The sequence below is a fragment of the Meleagris gallopavo genome, chromosome 11 (genome assembly GCF_905368555.1).
Source record: "Meleagris gallopavo chromosome 11, MGAL_WU_HG_1.1, whole genome shotgun sequence".
Lineage (NCBI taxonomy): Eukaryota > Metazoa > Chordata > Aves > Galliformes > Phasianidae > Meleagris > Meleagris gallopavo.
In genome coordinates, this window is record NC_139414.1 from 12437976 (window position 1) to 12460836 (window position 22861).

General features: G+C 35.7%; 1 protein-coding gene across 10 annotated transcripts in view; it reads right to left on the reverse strand.

Annotated features, from left to right (window-relative positions):
• The window catches only part of OPA1 (OPA1 mitochondrial dynamin like GTPase), a 52615-nt gene that overhangs the window by 18585 nt on the left and 11169 nt on the right, over nucleotides 1-22861 (reverse strand). For 8 of the 10 annotated variants that reach the window (XM_085233104.1, XM_085233098.1, XM_085233097.1 and 5 more), the window contains 22 exons: nucleotides 19368-19478; nucleotides 15412-15465; nucleotides 14743-14847; nucleotides 13876-13962; nucleotides 12860-12973; nucleotides 12576-12656; nucleotides 12020-12094; nucleotides 11649-11720; nucleotides 11403-11502; nucleotides 10812-10942; nucleotides 10197-10269; nucleotides 10035-10107; nucleotides 9207-9322; nucleotides 8743-8807; nucleotides 8044-8120; nucleotides 6173-6338; nucleotides 5411-5563; nucleotides 4660-4768; nucleotides 4063-4142; nucleotides 2545-2685; nucleotides 1384-1500; nucleotides 164-257 (listed from right to left, as the gene is read on the reverse strand). In XM_085233104.1, coding sequence (XP_085089230.1) covers nucleotides 164-257; nucleotides 1384-1500; nucleotides 2545-2685; nucleotides 4063-4142; nucleotides 4660-4768; nucleotides 5411-5563; nucleotides 6173-6338; nucleotides 8044-8120; nucleotides 8743-8807; nucleotides 9207-9322; nucleotides 10035-10107; nucleotides 10197-10269; nucleotides 10812-10942; nucleotides 11403-11502; nucleotides 11649-11720; nucleotides 12020-12094; nucleotides 12576-12656; nucleotides 12860-12973; nucleotides 13876-13962; nucleotides 14743-14847; nucleotides 15412-15465; nucleotides 19368-19478 — 2194 coding nt within the window. The remainder of the gene's footprint in view (nucleotides 1-163; nucleotides 258-1383; nucleotides 1501-2544; nucleotides 2686-4062; nucleotides 4143-4659; nucleotides 4769-5410; nucleotides 5564-6172; nucleotides 6339-8043; nucleotides 8121-8742; nucleotides 8808-9206; nucleotides 9323-10034; nucleotides 10108-10196; nucleotides 10270-10811; nucleotides 10943-11402; nucleotides 11503-11648; nucleotides 11721-12019; nucleotides 12095-12575; nucleotides 12657-12859; nucleotides 12974-13875; nucleotides 13963-14742; nucleotides 14848-15411; nucleotides 15466-19367; nucleotides 19479-22861) is intronic. The other 2 variants (XM_085233102.1, XM_085233103.1) reach the window with 1 other exon arrangement.

Below are 22861 nucleotides of genomic sequence, written 5' to 3' on the forward strand. Positions count from 1 at the left end.
ATATGATTAATTTTTATTTACTGTACATCCTTTAATTACCCAACCAGAACACAAAAATTAGCCAGACGTGCTAAGCATGAAAGGAATAAGCAGCTAGAGGAATGCTAAAAAAAGCCTTTGTAAAACATTTTTTTAATTTCAAATAACTCACTGTGAGCTTTACCTTCTGTATTAGTAAGCTGCTGCCTCAATGTATTGGCTGTAATTGCCAGCATTCGCTGTATCCGCCAGAAGAGGACAATATCATTACATTCAAGCTGAAATGAAGGAAGTTGTAGTGTAAGACCTCCAGTGAAAAGCACTTTTAACTGTACAGGTACATACATGCATCCTGATCTTGCACAAAAACCCTACAGAACAACTGCTGGAAGTAACAGACACATTTACTAAACCTAATTCTCAAAAAACATCTCTCACTGAAAGACAACAGCTCAACTCCACACAGGGTCTCCTTGTCTGGCAAGTACCTCTGTGTTGGGCCAAAGTCTGTATTAATTAACAACAGAAAAGACAGTTCTTATATCTGCAAAGATGACAGAAAGGAGAACATCACACCAGGACACCTTCTAAGACAAATATAGCAAAGTAAAAGGAGGCTAGACATCTAGACATCACAGAGTGGCAGCTCTCTATCCTATGACTTCAAACTCATCTCTTACAGGAAAAGATATTTCTGCACCAGATTTCTGGTTCCATGAGGGGCATTGTTTCTCCATTTAAAAGCAAGATAAAAATCACACAAAGTCAGAAGTCCTACCCTTTGAGTAATTTCTCTTTAATTTAAAGTATAGTGCTAAGAAAAATGTATATTCTTTTCTTTGTAGGACTTTGTGCATGCAGTCATTTGTTGTACAAAACCAGAAAGTCCTTTAACAGAAAAGATAATTCTTTACAGCTACGTCACTGTGAGCCCCATAGTTGTTTGTTGTTGGATTCTTTTTCCCTGCTGATCACATGCAGCTCCAAGCTGCAGCTCTAAGCACCTATTTACTGAACTTAATCCATAGAAACACCTTTAGTTAATGCTTTATCTGAATTTTAATATCAGTGAGGAAAACAAATATCAGTGTAAAAGTGAGAGAAATGGATACCAAAAAGGCATTGATAAATCCTGTACAGTACTGCTTTTAACTGTATTTTCAGTGCACGTTGACAAATAGTGGATTCTTAGTTTGCAGCTGACTCCTAGCGGTCGTTTCATATAATTACCATTTGGATGGAACTAAAAATCACAGGATTTAAAAACATCCAAGATCACCAGCTATGCTAAGATGCAGAACACAAAACAAAGGTTAGACTAGTTTAATGTATTTTTGGGTCTTTTTCCAATTCAACTTAAAATACTAAGGCAAAACATTAATATACGTCTGTTCTTTAATTTACCTCCGAGTCTACAAAGTGTCGTTGATAGTAATAGAAACCTCTTCGACAAAGGTTGCAGTGGTTCAAAGCAGTCTTCAGGAAATACCTTCTATAAATTTGGTGCCACGTGTCTTTTATCTAAAGAAAAAAATCAGAACTTAAAAATACAGTTTTAAATTCTATATTACAGAATCAACAACTGTGCTGCTCTTGGCATGATGTAACCTTCACTTTAACATTAAGGATACGTTTCTGAGTCAAGCATGTTATTTTACTAGCTAATCCAGATTAAAACACAAATATTTAATGGGTCCTTTGTAAACAACAATTAGTAACAAAAAATGCACATACAAATATGACTCTATAAGAAAGTATCAACTGCTTAGCTAGGAAGAAAATTGAGTTTGCAGTCTGCTCATACAGCAGATGTGGATTTCTATGCTGACCTTTATAAAGTAGGTATGATAAATGCTACATAAAAAAGGCAGCCAGTATTTAAATAGCTCTTCTACCTTTAATAAGTGCATGCATGAATATTGAAAAGGTGGCTGAATTTACTGCAGAAAATAAATCACTGTTTAAAAAATCCACATCTATTACTATTATCTGAATTTTCTTTTATTTAAAACATTATGTTTAATTAGATAAAAGGTCTAATTTGGTTAAGAGCCCTGCACTGCATTAAGATAAATCACTTTCCAGAACATTTTAAACCTACATCACATTCCTTCAGGGTACTCTAGAAAACTGTTTTTTCACAAGTATTTTTCACGAAATTCACCTCTCTTGGATGTGCTATGAATGTCAAACTGCACACACAAATGAAATGAAAACTTAGGAACGTGGATATTTTTTATCATATCTTGCTTATAAGGGCTTTGATTCTAGTCTCTAACACACGAACAATGATTTTTAAACAAGCTGTAGCATAATTCAGGTCTGTACTGCAGGCGAGAAAATCTGCTCAACAGATTCTGACAGATTCCAAAGTGTTGTACTGCACTTGTCTGACAGCCAACAGAAGTGTGTGAATTGCGTGCAAACAGCCATTTAGCAATCCATTTGGAGACATCTGGATTATAAACTCAGTATTTAGATACAATCTTTTGTACAGCACTTAAAAGGATCATTCAAGTGTTCATAGGGAGCTCCCATATGTTTTATTATAATGTGGCATCTTACCAGACACGGGTCCACTGTTATTCCTCTTGCTTCAAGATTCTTTCTGACAGTTGTCACTTCATCATTTGCCAGATATGCTGCATGTTCTTCATTGCATTTGATTAACTTCTCAAGTTCATTTTTTGTTTCATTACGTATATTCTAGGACCAGAATGATTAATTGGAACTGGTTATTTATGGACACAAAGATAATCATCACCACCTTCTCAATAAACAGACTATGTCCTACTAAGTCAGAAGAGTGTCAAATACCTTTAACGCTTTACTATATTTACGTGATCCAAAAGCATATTTGTGCATAGGCATCTCAAATAGAGTACTTATATATGGCTAATTAACCATCTATTTTATTATTATGCACAGAAATGTAGAAGAGGAATAGAAAGGTAGAAAAAAATCATAGGTGTTTGCTTTCTTTCCTCTTCATGAACAGCAACAGGTATGGTCCACATTCATACATTAAATTATTAGACTGAGCTGCTCTGCAAGTCCCTATTTAGTTTTAAACTGAAGTAGACATTCAAGCAAAAAAAATTACCTGAAATTGTGTCATTTTCTTTTGATACTGAATGAGAAAAAAAACAAGCACACAAAGCAAGAAAAATAAGCAAAAAACCTAAATAAACCAAACCACAGACTTTCTGACACCTAGAAGAAGTGTCAGCTTTGCCTATCAGCTAGCAAGAAGTTCACATGGTCCTAAGTCCCATGGCTCATATCTTTAAGCTGTCGCTCATAATCTTCAAGTTAACATAGGTGGAAATATCTACCTTTCTTCCATACCTGACTGCACAATTAACCATAAAACTCCTTCCTAAGAATCAATTACTTTCCACTGTATTCTTTTAAATTCTACTTACTTCTTTAAAGTATGATTCAGTTTGAGAAATATCTAGAAAAAGTAACAAAAACCTTTCATCACTGAGCACTGAAAGGAAGCTGCTATTTAAACTCAGAAGCAGCGAACTCCAAAGGCTCTGAGCAAATGAGCAGTGATGAAAGTAGTCAATCCAAAGATGCAACTGTGACAACAGCAGTAATAATGCTATCACATACTAATGAAACACAGATGGAGCCCTGATAGCAAACTGCACGAGACTTCTGCTTAGTAGTGAGTTTTGCTTCATGCTTGAAAAAAAGACACAGGAAAATAACTTCCATCCTGCTTTCATCAGTTTCTCTCTACTGAAAGAATAATATGCAGCTCAATAGCTGCATTAGTAAGGATGTAATTCAACTGAAAACTGATTTAAATCTCAGTATCTATCTGTAATATGAAACAAATATTTGTGGTATTTATTTGTATTATTTGTGGTATAATTAAAACTTAATAAAGAGAGAAAGCAATTGCAAAGTATTTGAAACAACAGTTACTTTTAAATCCTGAAAATTGTGTGAAAAGGGTATGTATTTTTGAAAACTCACCTAAGTAATGAAAGTTTTCTAAATGCTGGGAACTACCATTTTATTTTTATTTTTTCTTATTATTTTTTAACTCTTGCCCCTGTCTCCTCTTACCTGTTCTTTGGTGCGGCCTATCCAGTACAGCCACCTCTTTTTCCAATCTGGACCCACCATATCTTCAATAACAGATTCAGCTAAAAAAGGAAACATGAAATATCATATGAAATACATGGAACCAGCCAAACACACAGTTCTAAAATTAGATACAAGATCAAGAATGAATATTTCATGCTACAGGTCAGATATCTTTTGACAAAAATTAAGAAAGACTGCCAATAAGAACTGGTACTTCAAAGAAGCATGTAAGAACTCAAATCAGGAGTTTCAAATCTTACTCCTACAACCTGCATAAAAATTAAATTCTGTTTGACAACCTAACAGGACCAACTATTTTGCTGAATGCATCCAACCCATTTACAAATTTCTCTGCACCTCTTCTTTTATTCTCTGTATTTCTATCAATTATCTTCCAACCACCTTACTGTAAGAGGTAGAACAGTAGCTTATTCAGGATGTATTCTGACACTTGTATCAGTGCCATCTTAAACCATCCCCACTACCTCAAGTTATGCTCGTACAAAAGCTTGCACTGCAGTGATGAGGAATTTGGCTCAGATTAAAAGCATGACTGAAAGACATGACACAACTCACTGTCCTTGAGACGACTTTGGAGAGTCTCCTCCATAAAATGAATAGCTGCATCCCATTGCTGTTTATCAGATATTGACCGATCTTCTAAGGCATTGTGCTGGATCACTCGCTGCAATGCAGAACATCTTTTTAGCATAAAATAAATAATTTTTTCAGGATATTATAAAAAAACAACCAAAACACTCCACCACAATTTCTGTCATTCTCTTTGCCTTCTAATGTCTATAATGGCAGCATTTATTGGACAGGTGGAATTTATTCAGTCGTCACAGCACTGACAAAAATATTTTCTTGTGCTTTTGACTCCTTTGTATAGCCTAGGTAATGTAAGAAAAAAAAAAAAAAAAAGGAAGAACCAACAAAAACATGCAGCAAACAATCTGAAATTCCTTCAGATTATAGAATCTTTAAAAACAGCAGTGAAATGCTGTTGCTTTATGTGGCTAGGTAGGGCAAATAAGTCAACAGTGAATTCCCACAAGGCTGCCCTTAGGCAGCCAGTGAATTATGGAGGGTTTTTTTCCTGAACAACAAAAAAGACAATTTTATTAGATGTTATTTAGGGCAACAGTTAACAAAAGATAATCATAAAGTGAATTGAGAAACACTGACTTTCATAGAAAAGCAGACAATTACATTCCCCTATCATTTTACGATCATATTAAAAGAACTAAAAAAATTGAACATGCAACTTATCAAATGATTTCAACAACACTTAGTCAACAACATGAAAAAACCCACTACGTTATACCAGACTATCCTCTGCTCTCTCATTCCATTTATGGCGTTTAATACTTTCTTCTTTGACAGCTTGTTTCAGTTTATCAAAGATATCATCATGCTCTTTTCCTTTTTGTTCTGTCATGAAACGGGAAAATTCTTCTTGCAAAGTCTCCCATGCCACCTAGAAAGTTAGCAGACAATAACTACCCTTATACTGACCATAGAACCATGCATCAAACAGTACAGCAACATTTACTACAGTTCCTACACCAATTTGTGTAGGGTCTGAACATAATGCACAAGCATATAGTACTGACTTTTTACTTGCTAACTTATCCATTACCAAAAAGGTCAACTCTGACATTTACTTCATTATGTAGCAGGTGAAATTCTGTTAAAATTGCATGAATTTATTCAATATAAACAAACAGTGCAAAGGATTTAAGCTTTCAGAATGAGGACTGGTGGTGGCTTATTTGTTGATTTTTTGTTGTTGGTGGTGTTTTTATGTGGGGAGTGTGGAGGGGTGTCTTTAGCAGGGAAATTCACAAGAATAAAACATGTCAATCCTGCTGGATATTCTTCCTGATATAAAGATCTCAGTAGCCTTCTGTGACATGCAAGCTGGATAGAACTGTAGGAAGCCTTTCAAACAACGCCTTTACCTCTCTGGATCTGTGTTTTCACGTTATGACTGCACATTTTTTTAAATACAAGATATGGTAAATAAGAAAATGAAGCAAATCTTTATTTACAGAGCTGAAATATCTTAATTTGAGTAAATTCAAACCTCTACTGCTTTATTTGGCAGTTGCTTGTCAGTCCACTGCTTCAGTTTGATGTCCACAGTGGTGTTAAATGTCCCTGAGTTCATTGTCTGTGCTGCTGGAAGGTAGATATTCTCAATCACATGAGTAGATACCCTCTCCCATAATGTCTTCTGAAGAATCTCCTCCCTAAAATACAAAGTTTTAACACTTATGATGGCTTCCAACACAAAACTGTCTAATGAGTGTACATTCAGTTTGCCAGAAATCCTGACAGAAGATGATCACAGAACACAGAAAATACTCCTTAACATCACTGTATATCTTCAGCCATCATCTGCTTAGAACTAAGGACAAAGCTACACATTCTTCTCCCAGAAGAGACAGCTTTGGAAGTTCACCTCCACCCTCTGCACAATAAGGGCTCCTTGCACTTTCTAAACAGTAACAGGAGAATGATGCAGAACTGTGTGTGCACATGCTTGGCAAGTGGGGGAAACAGCAATGGAGCAGACTGTAAAAGCATTGAAACAATTTAACTAATAAGCCATGCCTCCATAACAAAGCATGTAGGTTTTGTTTCTGTTGCATTCTAATTTGTTTGTTGGAACAAGTTGTGGTTTCCCATCTGAGGTTTTCATTGATTGTTCCCAGATTTGATAAACAATGAAGCAAGTTGCAAAGTCCAACATATTACTAAGATGCGCACTGACATTCATTTACAAACATGCCTCAAGTCACTATAAAACTAAGCACCACTTTCCCATGTATGATGTGTTTCAAGAAATAACAGTGGAAACAATCTCACTGCAACGTCTTAAAATGACAATAAACTTACTCAGGAAACTTTGCAGCTGCAGTGAACCAACTCAGGCGAGCCAGTGTAACATGCAGCCAATATCCACAGAGGCAGTCATCTCCTCTCTGCTTCACATGGTCTCCAGAACAAGTTGTAGTTTCTTTGCCAATTAATTTTACACTAGCTCAGCATGCTAAATCAGCTTACCATTAGGTCATAAGAACGACAGACTTGGTGGAACAGTGGAAATGGAGAGCCCAAGACTAAAACCACCTTCTGTGGTGATACAGGACTAGCAGAGTCACTTAAGTTCTTTTCCTATAACTAGGCTAAAGTTCAGGACACGAACCCCATTCTCTGATAATGTCCTTACTCCAGGGCATCTTTGGAGAAAAGCTGAGGAACATTTCACATATACTACTTCTCTTCTTTGCTACATCCAATCAAACAATTGGAAGGAACTGAAATTCTAGTAGAATAGAATCATCTGTATTCATCAAAAGCACTGCTGGTCTTAGGCTGCCTGTAATTGCCAATAAAAGTAATTTTTGTGACGCAGGTATCTAACTCTACTTTACAGCTCATGAGGTGCTATAAAACTAGAATCACCACTGTATGCTAACTCTTAAAAGAAGCACAATGAAACATCCATGTTATGCACCCACTTAACCCACAACAAAATATATAGAGGGTACTTCAGCATTACTACGCAGCCAATGGCAGTAAATACCAAAATGGCAAAACCACATTATGTTTGGACTGCAACATAATTTCAGACTTCTACAGCTCTTAAATCACCTTCTCTGCTCACATCTGCATGCCTGGACTTACTATAATGTCATTAAGAGCAAGACATATTACCTCATTCCTTAATCAACGACCAAGAAACAGTTCATTTCATGAAATTGAAAGCAAAGGCATTAAAGGAAACTTTGTGATTGTCAGTTGCACTACAGGCTGTCAGAGTAATCCAAACACAGGTTGTTTTCCTCTCAGCCTGCATCTCCACAATTAATTAATGTTATTAATAAAAATACTTTGTATTTTAAAGCTAAGTTTCTGCAAGACAACTAGAAAACTGAAAAGTTACCATACCAGTGTTTCGGTGTGACCTGAGTCAGACTTATGACTTCATCAAGAATCTCATTCTTTGCTTTTTCAAACAGTTCATTCTGAGAAAAAGGAAAAAATAAGAAATAATATGATTTTAATTTTGTTTTTATTTTTACAGTTTGATCCCATTTTGAATCAAAGAGTAACAAAAATGTTTTCTTTGGGCATTTGAGCCTAAAATGGTACTTTCTGGCTATGTTTTGAACAATGTAAGTGCTTGTCATAAGCTACCCTGGTTTACCATGCATCATGCCTCCGACCAGGCATGACATTTGAACATTTAGTCTCTATAAAAGAATTAGAGAATGGGATCATAACTGTTTTGTTACTCTGACTGAAAGAACAGGGAATGTAAATCTCTGCCATTTCAATTTATCACGATCACAAAGAAACAGATGAATCCCTGTGGGCAAGTTAGGTCAATTAACTACATGCTAGAAGAGTGAAGGACTTGTTAAGCATTAAATTACCAGAGTTTTGAGGCACATTACTTCACACAATGTGAGAACTCTGTATTTCCTTCCCCTAGGATAATTTATATTGTCCTTGCGTTTTAAAGTGTTGGTAATTTATGCTAACTTTAAGAAATCTTTACAAACAAGATTAAATGGAATGAATTGTAATTCACACAGTCTTTGCAGCACATTGTAGCATACAAGTTAAAGCAGTAATGTAATTTACCCTGTCAAGCTCTCGCAACCGGGGGTAATTGTTCTTCCATTCTGTCTCAAGATTGAAACGTGTGGCTGCAAAGAGAAAAATCAGAAAACAGGACTTCATTATTAAATAGTCTATATGCACTGCATGACTATTTTAAAAGTTGAGGAGTTGTGAAAATTGGCATCAATCTTGCTTATGACAAATCCTCAAAAAATTCAAAACGGATCAGTAAACGGATGACAGTTTTTGCTGACTATCTAATAGTCCTATCTATTGACTTTTCTGGCATTTATAATAAGTAAATCCTTTATTTTGTGAATTATTTTTATATACTTTTGGAAAGATTAATTGGGGCAATTACCACCTTGTGAGAAGCAGTCATTTAAAGAAAGAAACAACTGTCCAAGCATTCTAGCAAAGCACGATTGTAGAAGAACTCTGTAACAGCAAATTGCTATTTTGCTTTTTCTTTTGAAGACATTTACCTTTAAAAGCATCTGCTTGCTGCTCCACAGACTCTCTCACCATTTTCCAAAAGCAATCTGACACAGCAAGACTTAAGTTCTTTGTTGTTACTTGGTGTGCCTTCAGCATGCACGTTCTGTAAAGAAAGACAGCAATAGGAATTTTTTTCCATGCATACTCTGTATCCTGGATTTCATTTTCTCCTCACAAAGAAAAAGTTTTGTTTTTTGTAGCAAAGGATAACACGTCCTAATGCACCTAACCTAAATTCCACTGTCTTCCTCCAAGACATATTCAATACACAATCTTCAATTCAAGGTGTAAAGGATGCAACAAATCCTTTCATTCTAGAGGATGCAGCATTAGGGACTGCAGTCCCACTGACCACAAACGTCCCTTTCATGAGCAGAAGCCCAAACTTGTCAAATCAAAACTCCTCCACCTCAATGAACTTCCTGCAAACCATGTAAACTATTGCTTCGAATACAACATTGCTGTCACAACAAGAGGACTGCTATTTACAAGCACTCACATCTGGGCTGGATTCACTCCTCCCAGCTGTATCGAATCTCCAGACACAGTCTGGGAACTAGTTCATCGAGAACCTCTGAAGAGAGGCTCAGAACTACAGGAGAATCAACTGCTGCCTGAAGATGCCTCTCTGTCTCTGTGAGCGTTAACAAACCAGTCAAGCACGGTCACCTCAGCAAGCTACTTAATTTAAGCAGAATACATTTCCGATAGCATTTCCGCACTGCAGTCCCTAATAATCTGTTCAACAAGAAAATCAAACTCGAGCACTTATAGCATGGCCCCAGTTTAGTAAAAGGAATAAAATCCCAACGTACTTCAACAGCTTGGAATTTTGAAAAAATTCCTCTTCGTACTCTTTAATAGATTCAATGCTTTCACTGCTGTTTCCTGAAGAAAGAAAAAAGTGCTGCAACAGTTCTATTTAGACAGTTCTCTCTGCTATAGAAAAAAATATGTCGAGCCAGAACTCTATTTACCTTTTCCAGTAACAACTGCAAAATAACCCAAAGCTTTCATTGGGAAGAGTTTGCCTTCAATTATTTGCTGGATCTATGAAGATAAAGGATTAAAAAAAAAAAAAAAAAAAAGGTAATTTTGCACAGGCATTCTTTCCTTCAGTGCACTTTTAGAGCCAGCCTTATTTATATGTATGCATAAATTACTGTATGTAAAGGATTTCGTTAGACGGCAATAAGTTCTATTGATACTTAAAGAAATAAAATAAATTTAATATAAAAAGGCCATCCATACAACAAAACATCACAAAACACAAAATAAAGTAAAAAAAGCCTACTCCAGAATACCCTGGAGTCTTTGGAACAGAGGTAACCTGCCAGAAAGCATGCTACAGCCAAGCTGTGACTTCAAGTCACGTCACTGACATGAGTAAGCCTAAGAAATCTATAACAGCAGCCATAAGAAAATAAAATAATAATAATAATGATTAAAAAAATATATATACCACGCTGAATAAAGAAATAAGCACTCAAAAATATCTAGGACAGGTAGGCAAAGTCCAATATTTTGACAGAACCACAACTATTTTGTGCATGATTTCAGCCATCATAATACAAAAAAAAGTTTCAACTCACCCTGCTTGGGCTAGCCACATTTTTCTCAGCAAGATCAACTTTAGTCAGCACAAAAATTGTCCTTTTTCCCTGGGGATCCATTTGGCTGACTAAATCTGTGACAATACTGCGTTCTGCATCCACGGATCCATCTAAAATAAAGTTATATTTTAGAGTCTACGTAATCTAAATCACATGAGCAAAGATACAGTAAGCATTAAATACGTTTCACATTACAACTTAAAAAACAGTAAAAATTAAATCTATGTTTAATTTTTGGGTATGTACAGTGAAAACTTCCTAGCATCATTAAGATTTCTGCTCACTGTACTCATATAAGTTGTATCCAGAATTACTTTTGGAGGATTCTTGCATTTGATTACTACCATCATCTTCTATTTAATGATAAGAATCTTAGCAAAATTTCTTTTTGTCACTGACACTAAAGATGCCTTAACTTACAAACAGACACTTCATAGCACGAAGTTTCGTTTGCCATATGAATTGCCACCCATGGAGAAAAAAAGATTTAATTGGGAGTGTTCCAAAAGGAACACAGGAATAAGAATTAAAACATTCTGCCAGTTTGATATTTATTTATACTATTATTACCTTGAATACAAAGGATGATGGCATTTGGATTCTGCATGTAGGCCTTGCTGATGCTAAAGATTGTTTCCTTTGTATCTGGAGCCATACCTGATGTCACAGTCTTTAATACATATATAGAGATATGCATTAAAAGAAAAGACAACAGAAAAACGTGAGAAAGAAAAAGTACAGTTGATCAGCAATAGCAGTACTTAATTTATGGAGCTTAAAGTGTTTTTTTTTTTTTTTTTTTAAATGCATACTTACACTAATGACTCCAGGTAAATCAACCAATACCATTCTCTGTAAACCAGGACCTTTCACACTTAAGGAGATAGTCTGTGCAATAAAATTGAAATGACATGTTTGTACAAACACATAGCTACTTTGTCAATACCTAACATACGTGCACATATATAAGAATTACACATACTTACATACACATCTAGCAACAGCCTTCAGTTTAAACAGGAAATCAGATTTTATATGCATGCGTTCATGACAGAAAACTGATTTTAACAATTTAAATACAGTTTATATGGAACAGAAACAAATTAGATTCGCCACAGTATCTTAAGTAAACACTTACAAAAGATATACACATACACATTTGCCACTAACTATTTGACAAACCTTACCTCAGTGCTAACAGTGCACCCCTCCTTCACACTATTTCGCATTCTGATTTCTATCTCGTTCCTCAGAGCTGCAAGCTGTTTCAAGAAAAGTTAGAACATCAGATGTATTTCAATAGCAAACTTTCCTAATTGTGATAGAGAAAAATCACAAACATTAGTAAAAAAAAAAAAAGTTTACTTAGAGATTGTTCAAGATCTGTCTATAAACATAAGCCAGTACGCTTATAAACATAAAACAGTTAAGTCTCAAATGTACCAGGAAAGCATCATGCATGTTGAATAACTAGTTTGGTAAAATGCAGCACTAAACAGCAGATTACTTGCAGAGTCTTGCACGCTCCCCTCTCTCCCTGCCCCCCCCCCTCCCCAATATCCTTCCCTCCTAAGTGCTAGTAAAAAATCATATTAAGAACTACTTCAATATCTAATATAATGCTTTGCTCTACTCAACATATCTTATTCCAATTAAACAGGAGCAAGCAGCCCATAAAGATGTACAGTTTTTCAGAAAATTAATCAAAATCCCTTTAAATTCCAGCTGCCTCTTTATACTTACATCCTCCTCTTTGGTCAGATCAAACTCCCGAGAGCTGTCTTTGAATAAAGCCACGTGGTGAGGACCTTCACTAAGGGTTACCTAAATGGTAAAAGCTTTACTTGAGAAAGAACGTGAAACGCAACACAGAGTAACATTAAAGTACACACGTATAGTTCCAACTCCAGACATACAGCTTTTGAGAGCTTATTTAGCAGAAAATTACCGGGGGGGCTGCAAACACAAGAGCACCTATAGAGGAAGTAAAATATGGCAAATGCTGATTCAGAGATTAAGCTTCTTACCTTGACAGGGGAACGTGTCATCATCTCTCCAGACCCTCTAGGGAATATTCGGGCTTGAGCAATCATCTCTAACACACTTGTTTTTCCTGCACTTTGATCTCCAACAACTACCACCTTAAGAGAGAATTTAAACAGCAGAATATTTTGGAAGCTTAGAAAAAGATTAAAAGTATATTAATTCATACCAATACTAGCTGTATGATGTTTGATAATAAATGCATTCATCTAAATATGGAATTCCTGAAGAAATGCTACCTTTTATTCATCTAAGAGCTTTGATTTTTTTCTTCGAACAGCTCAGTCCACAAAGTTCTTAATCTGCCAGGCCATCTAATGACAGGTGGAAGGGCTTGCTAATCTCATAGCAGCCAGTGCTTTACAGCTTGTGCATAATTGTTTCAGCTAGGTGAAAGGTTGAAAATTACTCATCTGGTAAGATGCTGCTTCTGCCCAGAGAAGGCTAAGTTGTAATGAGCTGCCTCACCAAGGCAGAAGTTGTAACTTCAGTCTCACCAGCTCATTATAGAAGCTGCCAATGCCACAGGAGGCTGTATAAGACAGCAGCAGCGCTACAGTGGGAAATCACCAAGGATACCTTTACCTTCTCAACTCTGCTGCTACACAGCCTGAAAACAACATGTGTTTTACAATGCTGAAAGAGTGGGGTACACCAGCCAAGACCTTTCAAAATAAAACGTTGAGCAATGCAACAATATCCACATCTAGGCAGGGCTTTGCATATAAGTCAAAGCAGACCTGACATACCTGTATTGATTACTCTCAAAATTCAACACTTAAAGTGTTGAACATACTTTAAAGCAAAAACTCTGGCCTAGCTTATAGATTAACTAGCTTAGATTATACTTACCTGTTCTAGCCAATTATAAAATAGGACTTTCAGTAAAATCAAAACAAACAAAAGAAGAAAACAGAGCAAAACTAAACCAAAACACAACCAACCAAACAAAAAAACCAACACAACAAGCAAAGCAACTCTGAATTCTTAGTTGACTTACTCGAGGTAGGTGATCTTGAGTATTATAGCTGGCATCATAATCAGACAGGATATCAAGTACTTCAGAATACATATCAATCAAAGATTTCTACAAAAGTAAAAAGAGAACCCTCAGCCTATTAACAGAACTGATAGAGTTTCAGCTGTATCTATTGTAAATTCATCTGTAAAAGCATGTTTACTCTATCCTCGCTTTTTGATCCATAAACTGTCTATACTGCAGCACATTATCAAGTAGCCACCTTTTGCATCTGTGGATGAACACACTAGAACTATAGCTGCAGGTGCTTCTTCCTGAAAGAGCAAAATAAGGGCTCTCACATACAGCACGAGAGCAATAGCATATTCAGGTTTCACAGCTTCCAAGTTGCAAAGCTGAACTGAATTTTCTTCCACTAAAAAGCCAGACATAATTTTTCAGCCTGTTGAACAATAAGCATTAAGAAAGGTTATGAACTATCAACTTCATTCTATAAAAACAGGAACTCTGTGTCTCACAGCTTCTAGGGAAAGAAGATCCATATGGACCAGCGAGTGACAGAAGAAGAGGCAGAAAAATGGGCAGGAGGAGGAGTTGGAAGCATATCTATTAGCAAATAGAGCAAAACTATATTAAAAAAAACAAAAACCAAACCAAATCCGTATTTCCCACTTAGATAAATTATTTAGCTAGAACTGATAATCTCTGTGTGCTCTTAACTGAATTTCTGGAAGTAACTCTTTAAAGATGTTGACATATAAGCGCCTTAACATGTAAAAAAAAAATTAGCATAGAAATGTTATAATAAATGCTGAATATTGATATATGCATTAACAAACAAAACTTAGTGCAAACGTAATTCTAAACTGATGGTTAACAAATAAGTACCTTTAACTTTCTCTGATGAATTCCTTTGTCATCTCTTTGCAGTACCAGTTTTCTTAATTCTTTGTTCTCTTTCTCTAATCGCTCAAGCATCCGCTGGTACTTCAGCTACAAAACAGTGTTACACACATACTGCTGTAATTATGGAAACAGCACACTTTAACAACATTTTACCTATGAAAAAATATATATTCCCTCAAGTAAGTCTTTAAAAAATTATATAGAAACCTTTGTAATCACTAGGTTGCATTAAAATAGGAGGCAAGAGAAAACTCTCAGAATTTATTTATTTTTTTAAAGCAACACAACCCCTTTTCTTCAAAGGTTTTAGCAAGAGCACTATCAAACCAGAGTTCAAAATTCAATATTTAACTATCTTCAAAGCAGCTACAGATATGCAGTTATTGATAAATTAGTGGTAAAGGAAACTCTGGCTGCTCAAAGAGATCACCCAGGCCCTAAATATGAATTTGCAAATTCGGTCTAGATGCTTCCTTAAAAGTACATGCAAGAAAAAACTGTGCCAGCTCAATCTTTTTGAGACACAGATTATAGTATTCTTCTGAAGATGAAGATATGCATGCAGTTGTGATACCTACTCCAAAAACTTGTTTATGAAGTTGTTATGAAGACAAATGTCTGCCAAAGACATCAGTAAGTCAGAAAAGTTACCTGAGTGCGCAGAAGCTCTTCCTGAAGTTGATCAATCTTCTCTTTGTCAGAAACCTATGAAGAGAAATAATCACGGCTACTAACACGTTGTTCACTTAAGTTACAGATTCACAAACTAAAAGCTCCATTCCATGTAAGGAAATTGATTTCACACGCATTTAAAGCAACTAAGATTCAATCTGCGCTCAACATTTAATGTTGATGAGAAGTCCATCTGCAACAGGAGGATCACAGGGAAAGGTCTCAACTCCAGTGCATGCAAATGCCTAACTAACCTTTCAAGACTAAGTACTAGGAAAGTGGGCTCTGGGAAAAGCAAAACTAAGTATGGCACTAAGAGTTCTCTAGTCATTGGCCTCAATAGACTTTTGTAGTCAAATTCTAATGATCTTCTATGTTCATGTCCTGAATTAGCAGGAACTCGATAATATACAATTACTAAAACATCTCTCTGCCACACAAATGACCTCCAGGTGAGGATTTACTACTTCTGAAGCACGAAGAGGATTTTTATTTCATATTTTTTGTTCAGAATTACTATCTTAACTACAATTTATGAAGTTGAGCACAATGGTTTATGTCAGGATAGTCTTGAAAGGTTATTTTAAAATTATTTGAATTAGAGTATAATAGAAAAATTAGAATGTTATAATAAAACATTTTGTAGTTCAAGTTGTAGAAGACATTTTTAATCAAATACTTTTCAAACAGATTCATCTATCTGTCATAAACAGCTGTTCAAAAGAATTAATTTTTAATAGCACAAAAACAAATCTATGAATGCAATACAAATTCATAGGATGGAAATTGTTACAAGAAACATGAAACCTAATGGTTGACAGATGAAATATTAAATTTAGGAAAAAAAAGATCAATACAGTTATTTCAGGAATGATATAGGCAAAAGCTTAAGATTTAAAGCTTGTAACATTTACAACTCAAGTTAGCTGCACATCAGAAAGAGCAATTATTGAACACGCAGAGGACATCTGTCATTTTAGCAGACAAATCAATTTAGCTACTATAATTTCACTTCAGTTGTTACAGATTAAACAACAAATCACAGTTATCCATACAGGCCGATATAATTAGAGCACTAAACCTATAATATACAAGATCATGTATGCACTTTATAGGAAGCAATTCATGCTGACATTTCCATCTACATCCAATTTTTTTCCTTATTCACAAGCAGCAAAGGGGAAGTACAGCAAATTAACTTTTCCTCTTCTCTGCTAATTAGTTAAATGGTAGCAAGTGCATCAGGAAGAGAATTTTAGCATACAGAGAAATCGATTCCTGCACCAACAGCACAGCATATGTGCATATACCTACACTTCAAACACCTCAGAGACATAAGGGGAAAATAAAACAGAAGACAAAGACTGGTGAAGGGAGCCAGGAAAAGCAAGAAAATAAAGGAAAGAGAGGTAAACAAAGTGGTTCCATGCAGTGTAGATTTTCAAAGCAGATAACATCTTCCCATCCTTAAAAAAGATCTTTCTAAAAGTGCTTCTGGAGCCTTGCTGCATTTTTGATGTGCACACTTACTGCTAATCTCATGAGCACTGTCTTTTACATACAGTACATTTATGTTAGATGCAGCAAAAATCCTGCAGTCAGCTACATGTTGCAAGATCTGAAGCAAAGAATTATCTAGCACTAGATGGGAATTCTATCAAGGACAATTAGGTAACATAAAAAGTAATGAACGGCTCTATAATGATGTATATGCTTCAGCATTTTATCCAGGTGTGCTTTGAATATTTAGCTACAATTAATACATACAGTATTTTCAACATACAGTTCTATATACTCCCAACTGCTTTGTAATTTTCTAAGCAAGTTAAAACTACCATAACATTCTTAATTACTAACAGTTAATCTAAGATTTCTATTCAATTTTGGAAGAACGATGAAAAAGTAACTGTTCAAATCACCTCTCCAATAATCACACACCCCAGTATTTGTCTATCAGTTCAGTAAGGTCTGCACGTTGAGATGCTTCCTTCTTTCCACAATGCTACCACAAATATTTATGGTGAAATAAAAAACTGTACCATCACGTTAATCAGGGATTCTTGCATGCAAGATGCAGATACTTATTTACTAAGGTGAGCAGAAGCTCCTATCTCGTTCTTTTAATGAGTCACTTGTTTTGCACAGCAGTTGCTTTCCAGCAACCTTCATCCCCTACTGCATAAAACAAGTATGCACCTCTGAAAATTCAATACAGTTAATTGGTTTTGTGTAACTCTGAACGGACTATAAACAATTCTAAAATGAACACCTACAGAAGAACCACAATGAGTTCCAGTAATAGAAGTGAAAACATCAAGACTTGGACATAACATACATACAAAACAGCCATGCACACTGCAGCTAAAGAAATCAATTACACTGCTACATACTTATCAAAAGATTGACAAAAAAAATCAACAAGAATCCATTACACTTTTGCTTTTATTCCCTACCATGATTGTAAGTTGAATAACAGTACTAATTATCTCATAGTTGAAGATATCTTAGCATTGAATAATTCAATTAAAATGGAAAACATGCAAGTCAAGTGACAGAACTTCAGAGAATAGAAACAATCATTTTCTCCAGTGGGCAGGCAAGCAAAACCAATTAAGTTAAAAAATAAATGTTAGTTTATGCCCTGCAAAAATGGCATTTAGTAACTAATTCCAGTGACAATAACAATGTCTTCTTCCAAAGAAGAATTTGCATCAGCGTTTGGAATCATTGGAAGTTATATCTTCACATCAAGGTGTGAAGGAAAATGGTTTATCACATTTTTTAATTTCCTTCTTGTAACAACAACAAAAAAGATATTTTTTTCCTCCAACTCCCTTTACACATCGATGCATTTTTCGTATACCAAATACTGACTGCTTTTCCTGTTACTTCTACATCTTCATATAAACTTCAAGCTATTACTGCATATTCAGTTGTCTCAACAAAACGTACACAATCCGACAGAGACTAAAGGAATTACTTTTCAGTAAAAGTGAACAATCAGAATATTCAGGCCCCAGAAGACATCTCTCCTCCTTTAATAAATACATATCTGAAAGGGAATCAATGCAAGGATGAAAATAAAAAAGATGTAAATCCAGAGAGAGTATTAGTTACATAAATTTGAAAAAGGAAACGTAGGGAAAAAAAATCATATCATCTTTTTCTTGAATTATTAAAGTAATATTGACAGTTTAGAGTGATCAGGGTTGCAAATCTAAATTATAAAAATATGTATAATTACAAGAAAACAAAATACTTAAAAAGCTACTATAGTTTCAGAGAACAAACTGATTAAAGTAATTGTCTCTGTTAAAGGGCTAAAAATCACGACCAACTGAAGCTGCGGAACTTTGTCTGAACTGATGAGATCACGAAGTAAAGCCACAAGGAGGTGTTCAACAACCACAGTGCATCAATGCAAAGTGTGCTTTAAGAGGGTCAAGAGTCAAAGGAAAAGCTTGGACAAACAGTTTTTAACAGGAGCACTGACTGCCTGTGCAAATTTGTTTCTAAAGAGCTGCTGCTACTTTCGAACTGGTAACACTGTAAATTGGGAATACACTGTTACCAGAGAGCACCGGCAACAAGGTGAACTTCTGTAAGACAAAGCCGCAGTAAGCAAGCAGCAGCAGAGCGAGCACTGTCATTCATTCACGTTCTTTCCTTAAATGCACTTCTTAATACACGAACTCCAAGTAACAGGTTGTATAGAGGCACAGCACACAGAATTCCAAAGTGACACAAACATCTGTCCTGCTTTTAATACTTCAAAGCAACTCAAACTGAAACAGGATTATACACCTGTACCGAAGTTGGCTGTAACAATTACTCTGACCCACGATTTAAGTGTTAGATTCCCTTTTAGTTCAAGTACAGGAGGCTGAAGTATTCAATTAGTGTGAACACAGAATATTTGTCCCTTAAGCCATCACCTTTCGCTTCTGCTGGTACGAGCCCGGGTTGTATTGGCCAGCGGCTCTGCGTGCCTCCTCTTCGTGCTGCTGGATTTGTTGTTGTAACAGAATGAGTTCACCAAGCAGGCCCTGCCATGAGTTTATAATAAAAAGGAAAGGAAAAATTGCGGGTGTAAGGAGAACAAAGTTCAACCAAAGGGCATGACAAAGACAGATGAAAAGCAGGTATGAGAATGGGTCAGTTCAAACAAAAGTGAAATTTCATTAGCAAGATCTCTTGCTAGCTAGCTGGGACTGGATACAGCCAGCAGAGCCAGGCATTTTGCAAGTCCTGGTAGAACAACATTATAAACATTTAGCTAGATTTTATAATTGGATTCAACATTAAATAAGTACCTAAACCTTATAAAAATAAAATTCTACCAAAATCACCTTAAGGTGTTGTCCAATAACTCAGGACTTCATTTCATTTGTTTATACCAAACAAGTATCAACAATTTGTCACAACTTAACTGCAAATATTCAAACAGAGTTTTGGTAAGCCTGCAGAAAGTGGTGCACAAGAGTTAAACTGGTTCAACTCCTGCCAGAAATGCAAGAGTTCCCATTTCATTCTTGCTCTCAGAAATGCAGAGGCTGTACAGAAAGATGACTTCTCCTGCTACTTAGCCTCCAAGAGAAGTAAAATATCTTCTAGAGCATAAAGAAAAAGCCCTCACTTCCACAACACTGCAGTTTATGATAATGTTACTGTAATCCTTCCTGATCAAAATCCTCACAACCTAATGTTTATTTCTTGACTTGTTCAGCATTTCCATGAAGTTTAGATTTCTCCTCTTCTATCTCCACAATAAAATTCTTTTAAGTTGTCTTTCAAAAAGTCCACACTGATTCAAAGATGCTACTCGATCTTTGGGACAAATTATTTCAGATAATGCAGTTACAGATAATAAAATATTCAAATAAAAATAGTTGGAACAGATCTTGGAATAAAACTTTGGTGTAAAGAAATCAAGACATCTACCACCAATTTACGCATTAGGTGCACAGGATATACACACAGGCATGTACACATAGGGATGAATAACACAGGAGAAAATGGATAAAAGAAGAGACAATCAAATGACCAAATGTGAACACTGATTAAATACTGATTTGTATAATATTTCAAGAACAGAAAAAAATTCTCACATTTGTATTTTATTGAACTGCAGAGAGATTTAATAAACCTCTCTACGATCAGATTAGCAAACGTGTTAGAATTCTGCCAGGAAATTGGCCAAACCAAAGCAAACCATTCCATTTCACTTTCACTAAGTATCAAGGAGAGATACCCACATAGCTACACAGTAGTATTGTACCATCGTACAAACAAGGAAATTTTCAGTACAATCTGACACCATTCTCCTACAAATTACACTGTAGATGTAGAAAATACAGGAAAAACACTGAAGAAAACATATCATGAAGGCCTTTTAGCATTTGAACAAGCACAGTAACAGAAAATGCTTTAAGTCACCACTGGATATAAAATTGTTTTCTAGGACATCTGGTTTGCATGACTGTAGTAAAATATGAAAAGCCTTTCTCAACTTTTTCAATTAACGGGATTTAAATTTATAATTAGCTCACAATCACTACCAAATATGAAAGAAACAACTGAAAGGAAAGTAACACTAAGTTCACAAATTTGGTGGCACAAACTGTGCAGTCATCACGAGAATCTGAGCATACAATAAGGACAGATGTTATAGTATCACTGCACATACTTGAAAAAACCCACAGCACATTATTTGACATTAAGAGTTAATATGCAGTAGTTCAGTTAAGCATGACTATCTTAACTTAAAAGTAACTCATGGCTAAAGTAACGCTTGCCCTGTTTTCAGAAGCAGCCAAACCCCTGGTACTTGGTGTGCCTTGGCTCCTTCTGCTATTGCCTATCGATGTGAGTGAAACCACAGGAGAAAAATTGACAATAAATCCCCAGCAGTAAAAATAATTAAGTGCTGAGGTAGGTAAAGGAGTGCAAACGGTGAGGAATGTAAAGAGATCAATTTCTGAGAATTTAAGTGAATGATGCCATTTTATCCGTATTTATAATGTGAAACTCTTTTACATTTTACATACATTTACATACATTTTACATACATTGAGAACACAACCGTGCAATAAATATAGAAGGGAAAATTATGTAATTACCTTGTTGCATAATTTACAAGATAAAAAAAATAATGCAACCAAAAAAAGTTATGAAAAGATTTTAAAAGTCTGACTGCAAGAGACAACCTGTCAGCTATACAGAAATTACCTGAAAACAGCCTTGGAAATACATACAAAGCAGTTTACAAACACGGGGGCACCAGTTTTCCTATGTTCCTATGCAGAAAGTGTGTTACAGAAAGGTACTGACACAAGGGAAACAGCACTGCCTGATGTCTGCAGATTTCTCTGCAGTAATATTAGTATCAGTACAGGATATGTAGACAGCTATTCTTTATTAGTTTTCAAGAGCTATTGATTCAACTTAATCAGCTTTTTTTTATTATTATTATTTTTTGGCCCTATCAGCATTTGGTTTTGATTTCTCCCAATGCATGGAGCTTCTGAACTGCTTTAGACTATTTAAATACCATTCAAATGCCTTTTGTCTCCTAGGTGCTGACTACTAACATAGGATGGAAGCTAATATGAATGACAAAGTCTAATTTCCTTTACTTTCATGCTCAGACACCAGCCAGTCGAATTGCAGAGAAACAATCAGTGGAGAGTTCATCCTTCAGGATGTGTTAAGTTGTTGATGATTCATAGAAAATGAAAATTTACAGAAGCAGCATTTGAGAAGTTAAGTTACAATTTTCCTGAAAGATACAAGTGAAAGTAAACCAATTATAAAACAGAACTGGGACAAAGTGGCAGTACAGCATTAGTTTGAAAGAACTGCCTCATGAAGGGTGGAACTGATATTCAAGTCAAGTGGTATTTCTATTTCAAAGTCACTTTTTCATGTAGAATTGTTGTGTTGTCGCTTGCACTTAGTAAGGCTGACCACAGCAGATTGCTCACTGCCAAATCCTTCACAGTGAATCAGGTTCTTAAAGCATGAGATCTCACCGTGGTACCAAAGGCAGAGAAATGACCGTGTGGCTGCTTTGGATTAATACACGCTGAATTATTTATTTACCTAGCTTTTAGGCCCCAAACCAATACTTGAGTACCTTTCACGCTCAATTCATGACAGATATAAGCAACTATAAGTTTTCCCTATAAGCTTGGGTAAGCTTTGGAGTTTGCTTGCCTTTGTAGGAAGCTGAAACTCTCAAGAGCAACAGTGATTGGTTGTTGGGTTTGTTTGTTTTTGAAGGTAGAAAATTATGTTGCAGTGTTTGACTAAGAAAGCAACAAAAGCTTGAACCATTCCCACAGTACAAAACATACAATACATTTCACTACACTAGAGCTTTCACAACTAACTTCTTCCTCTGAAAGTCACATTTCCTATTTACCCCATG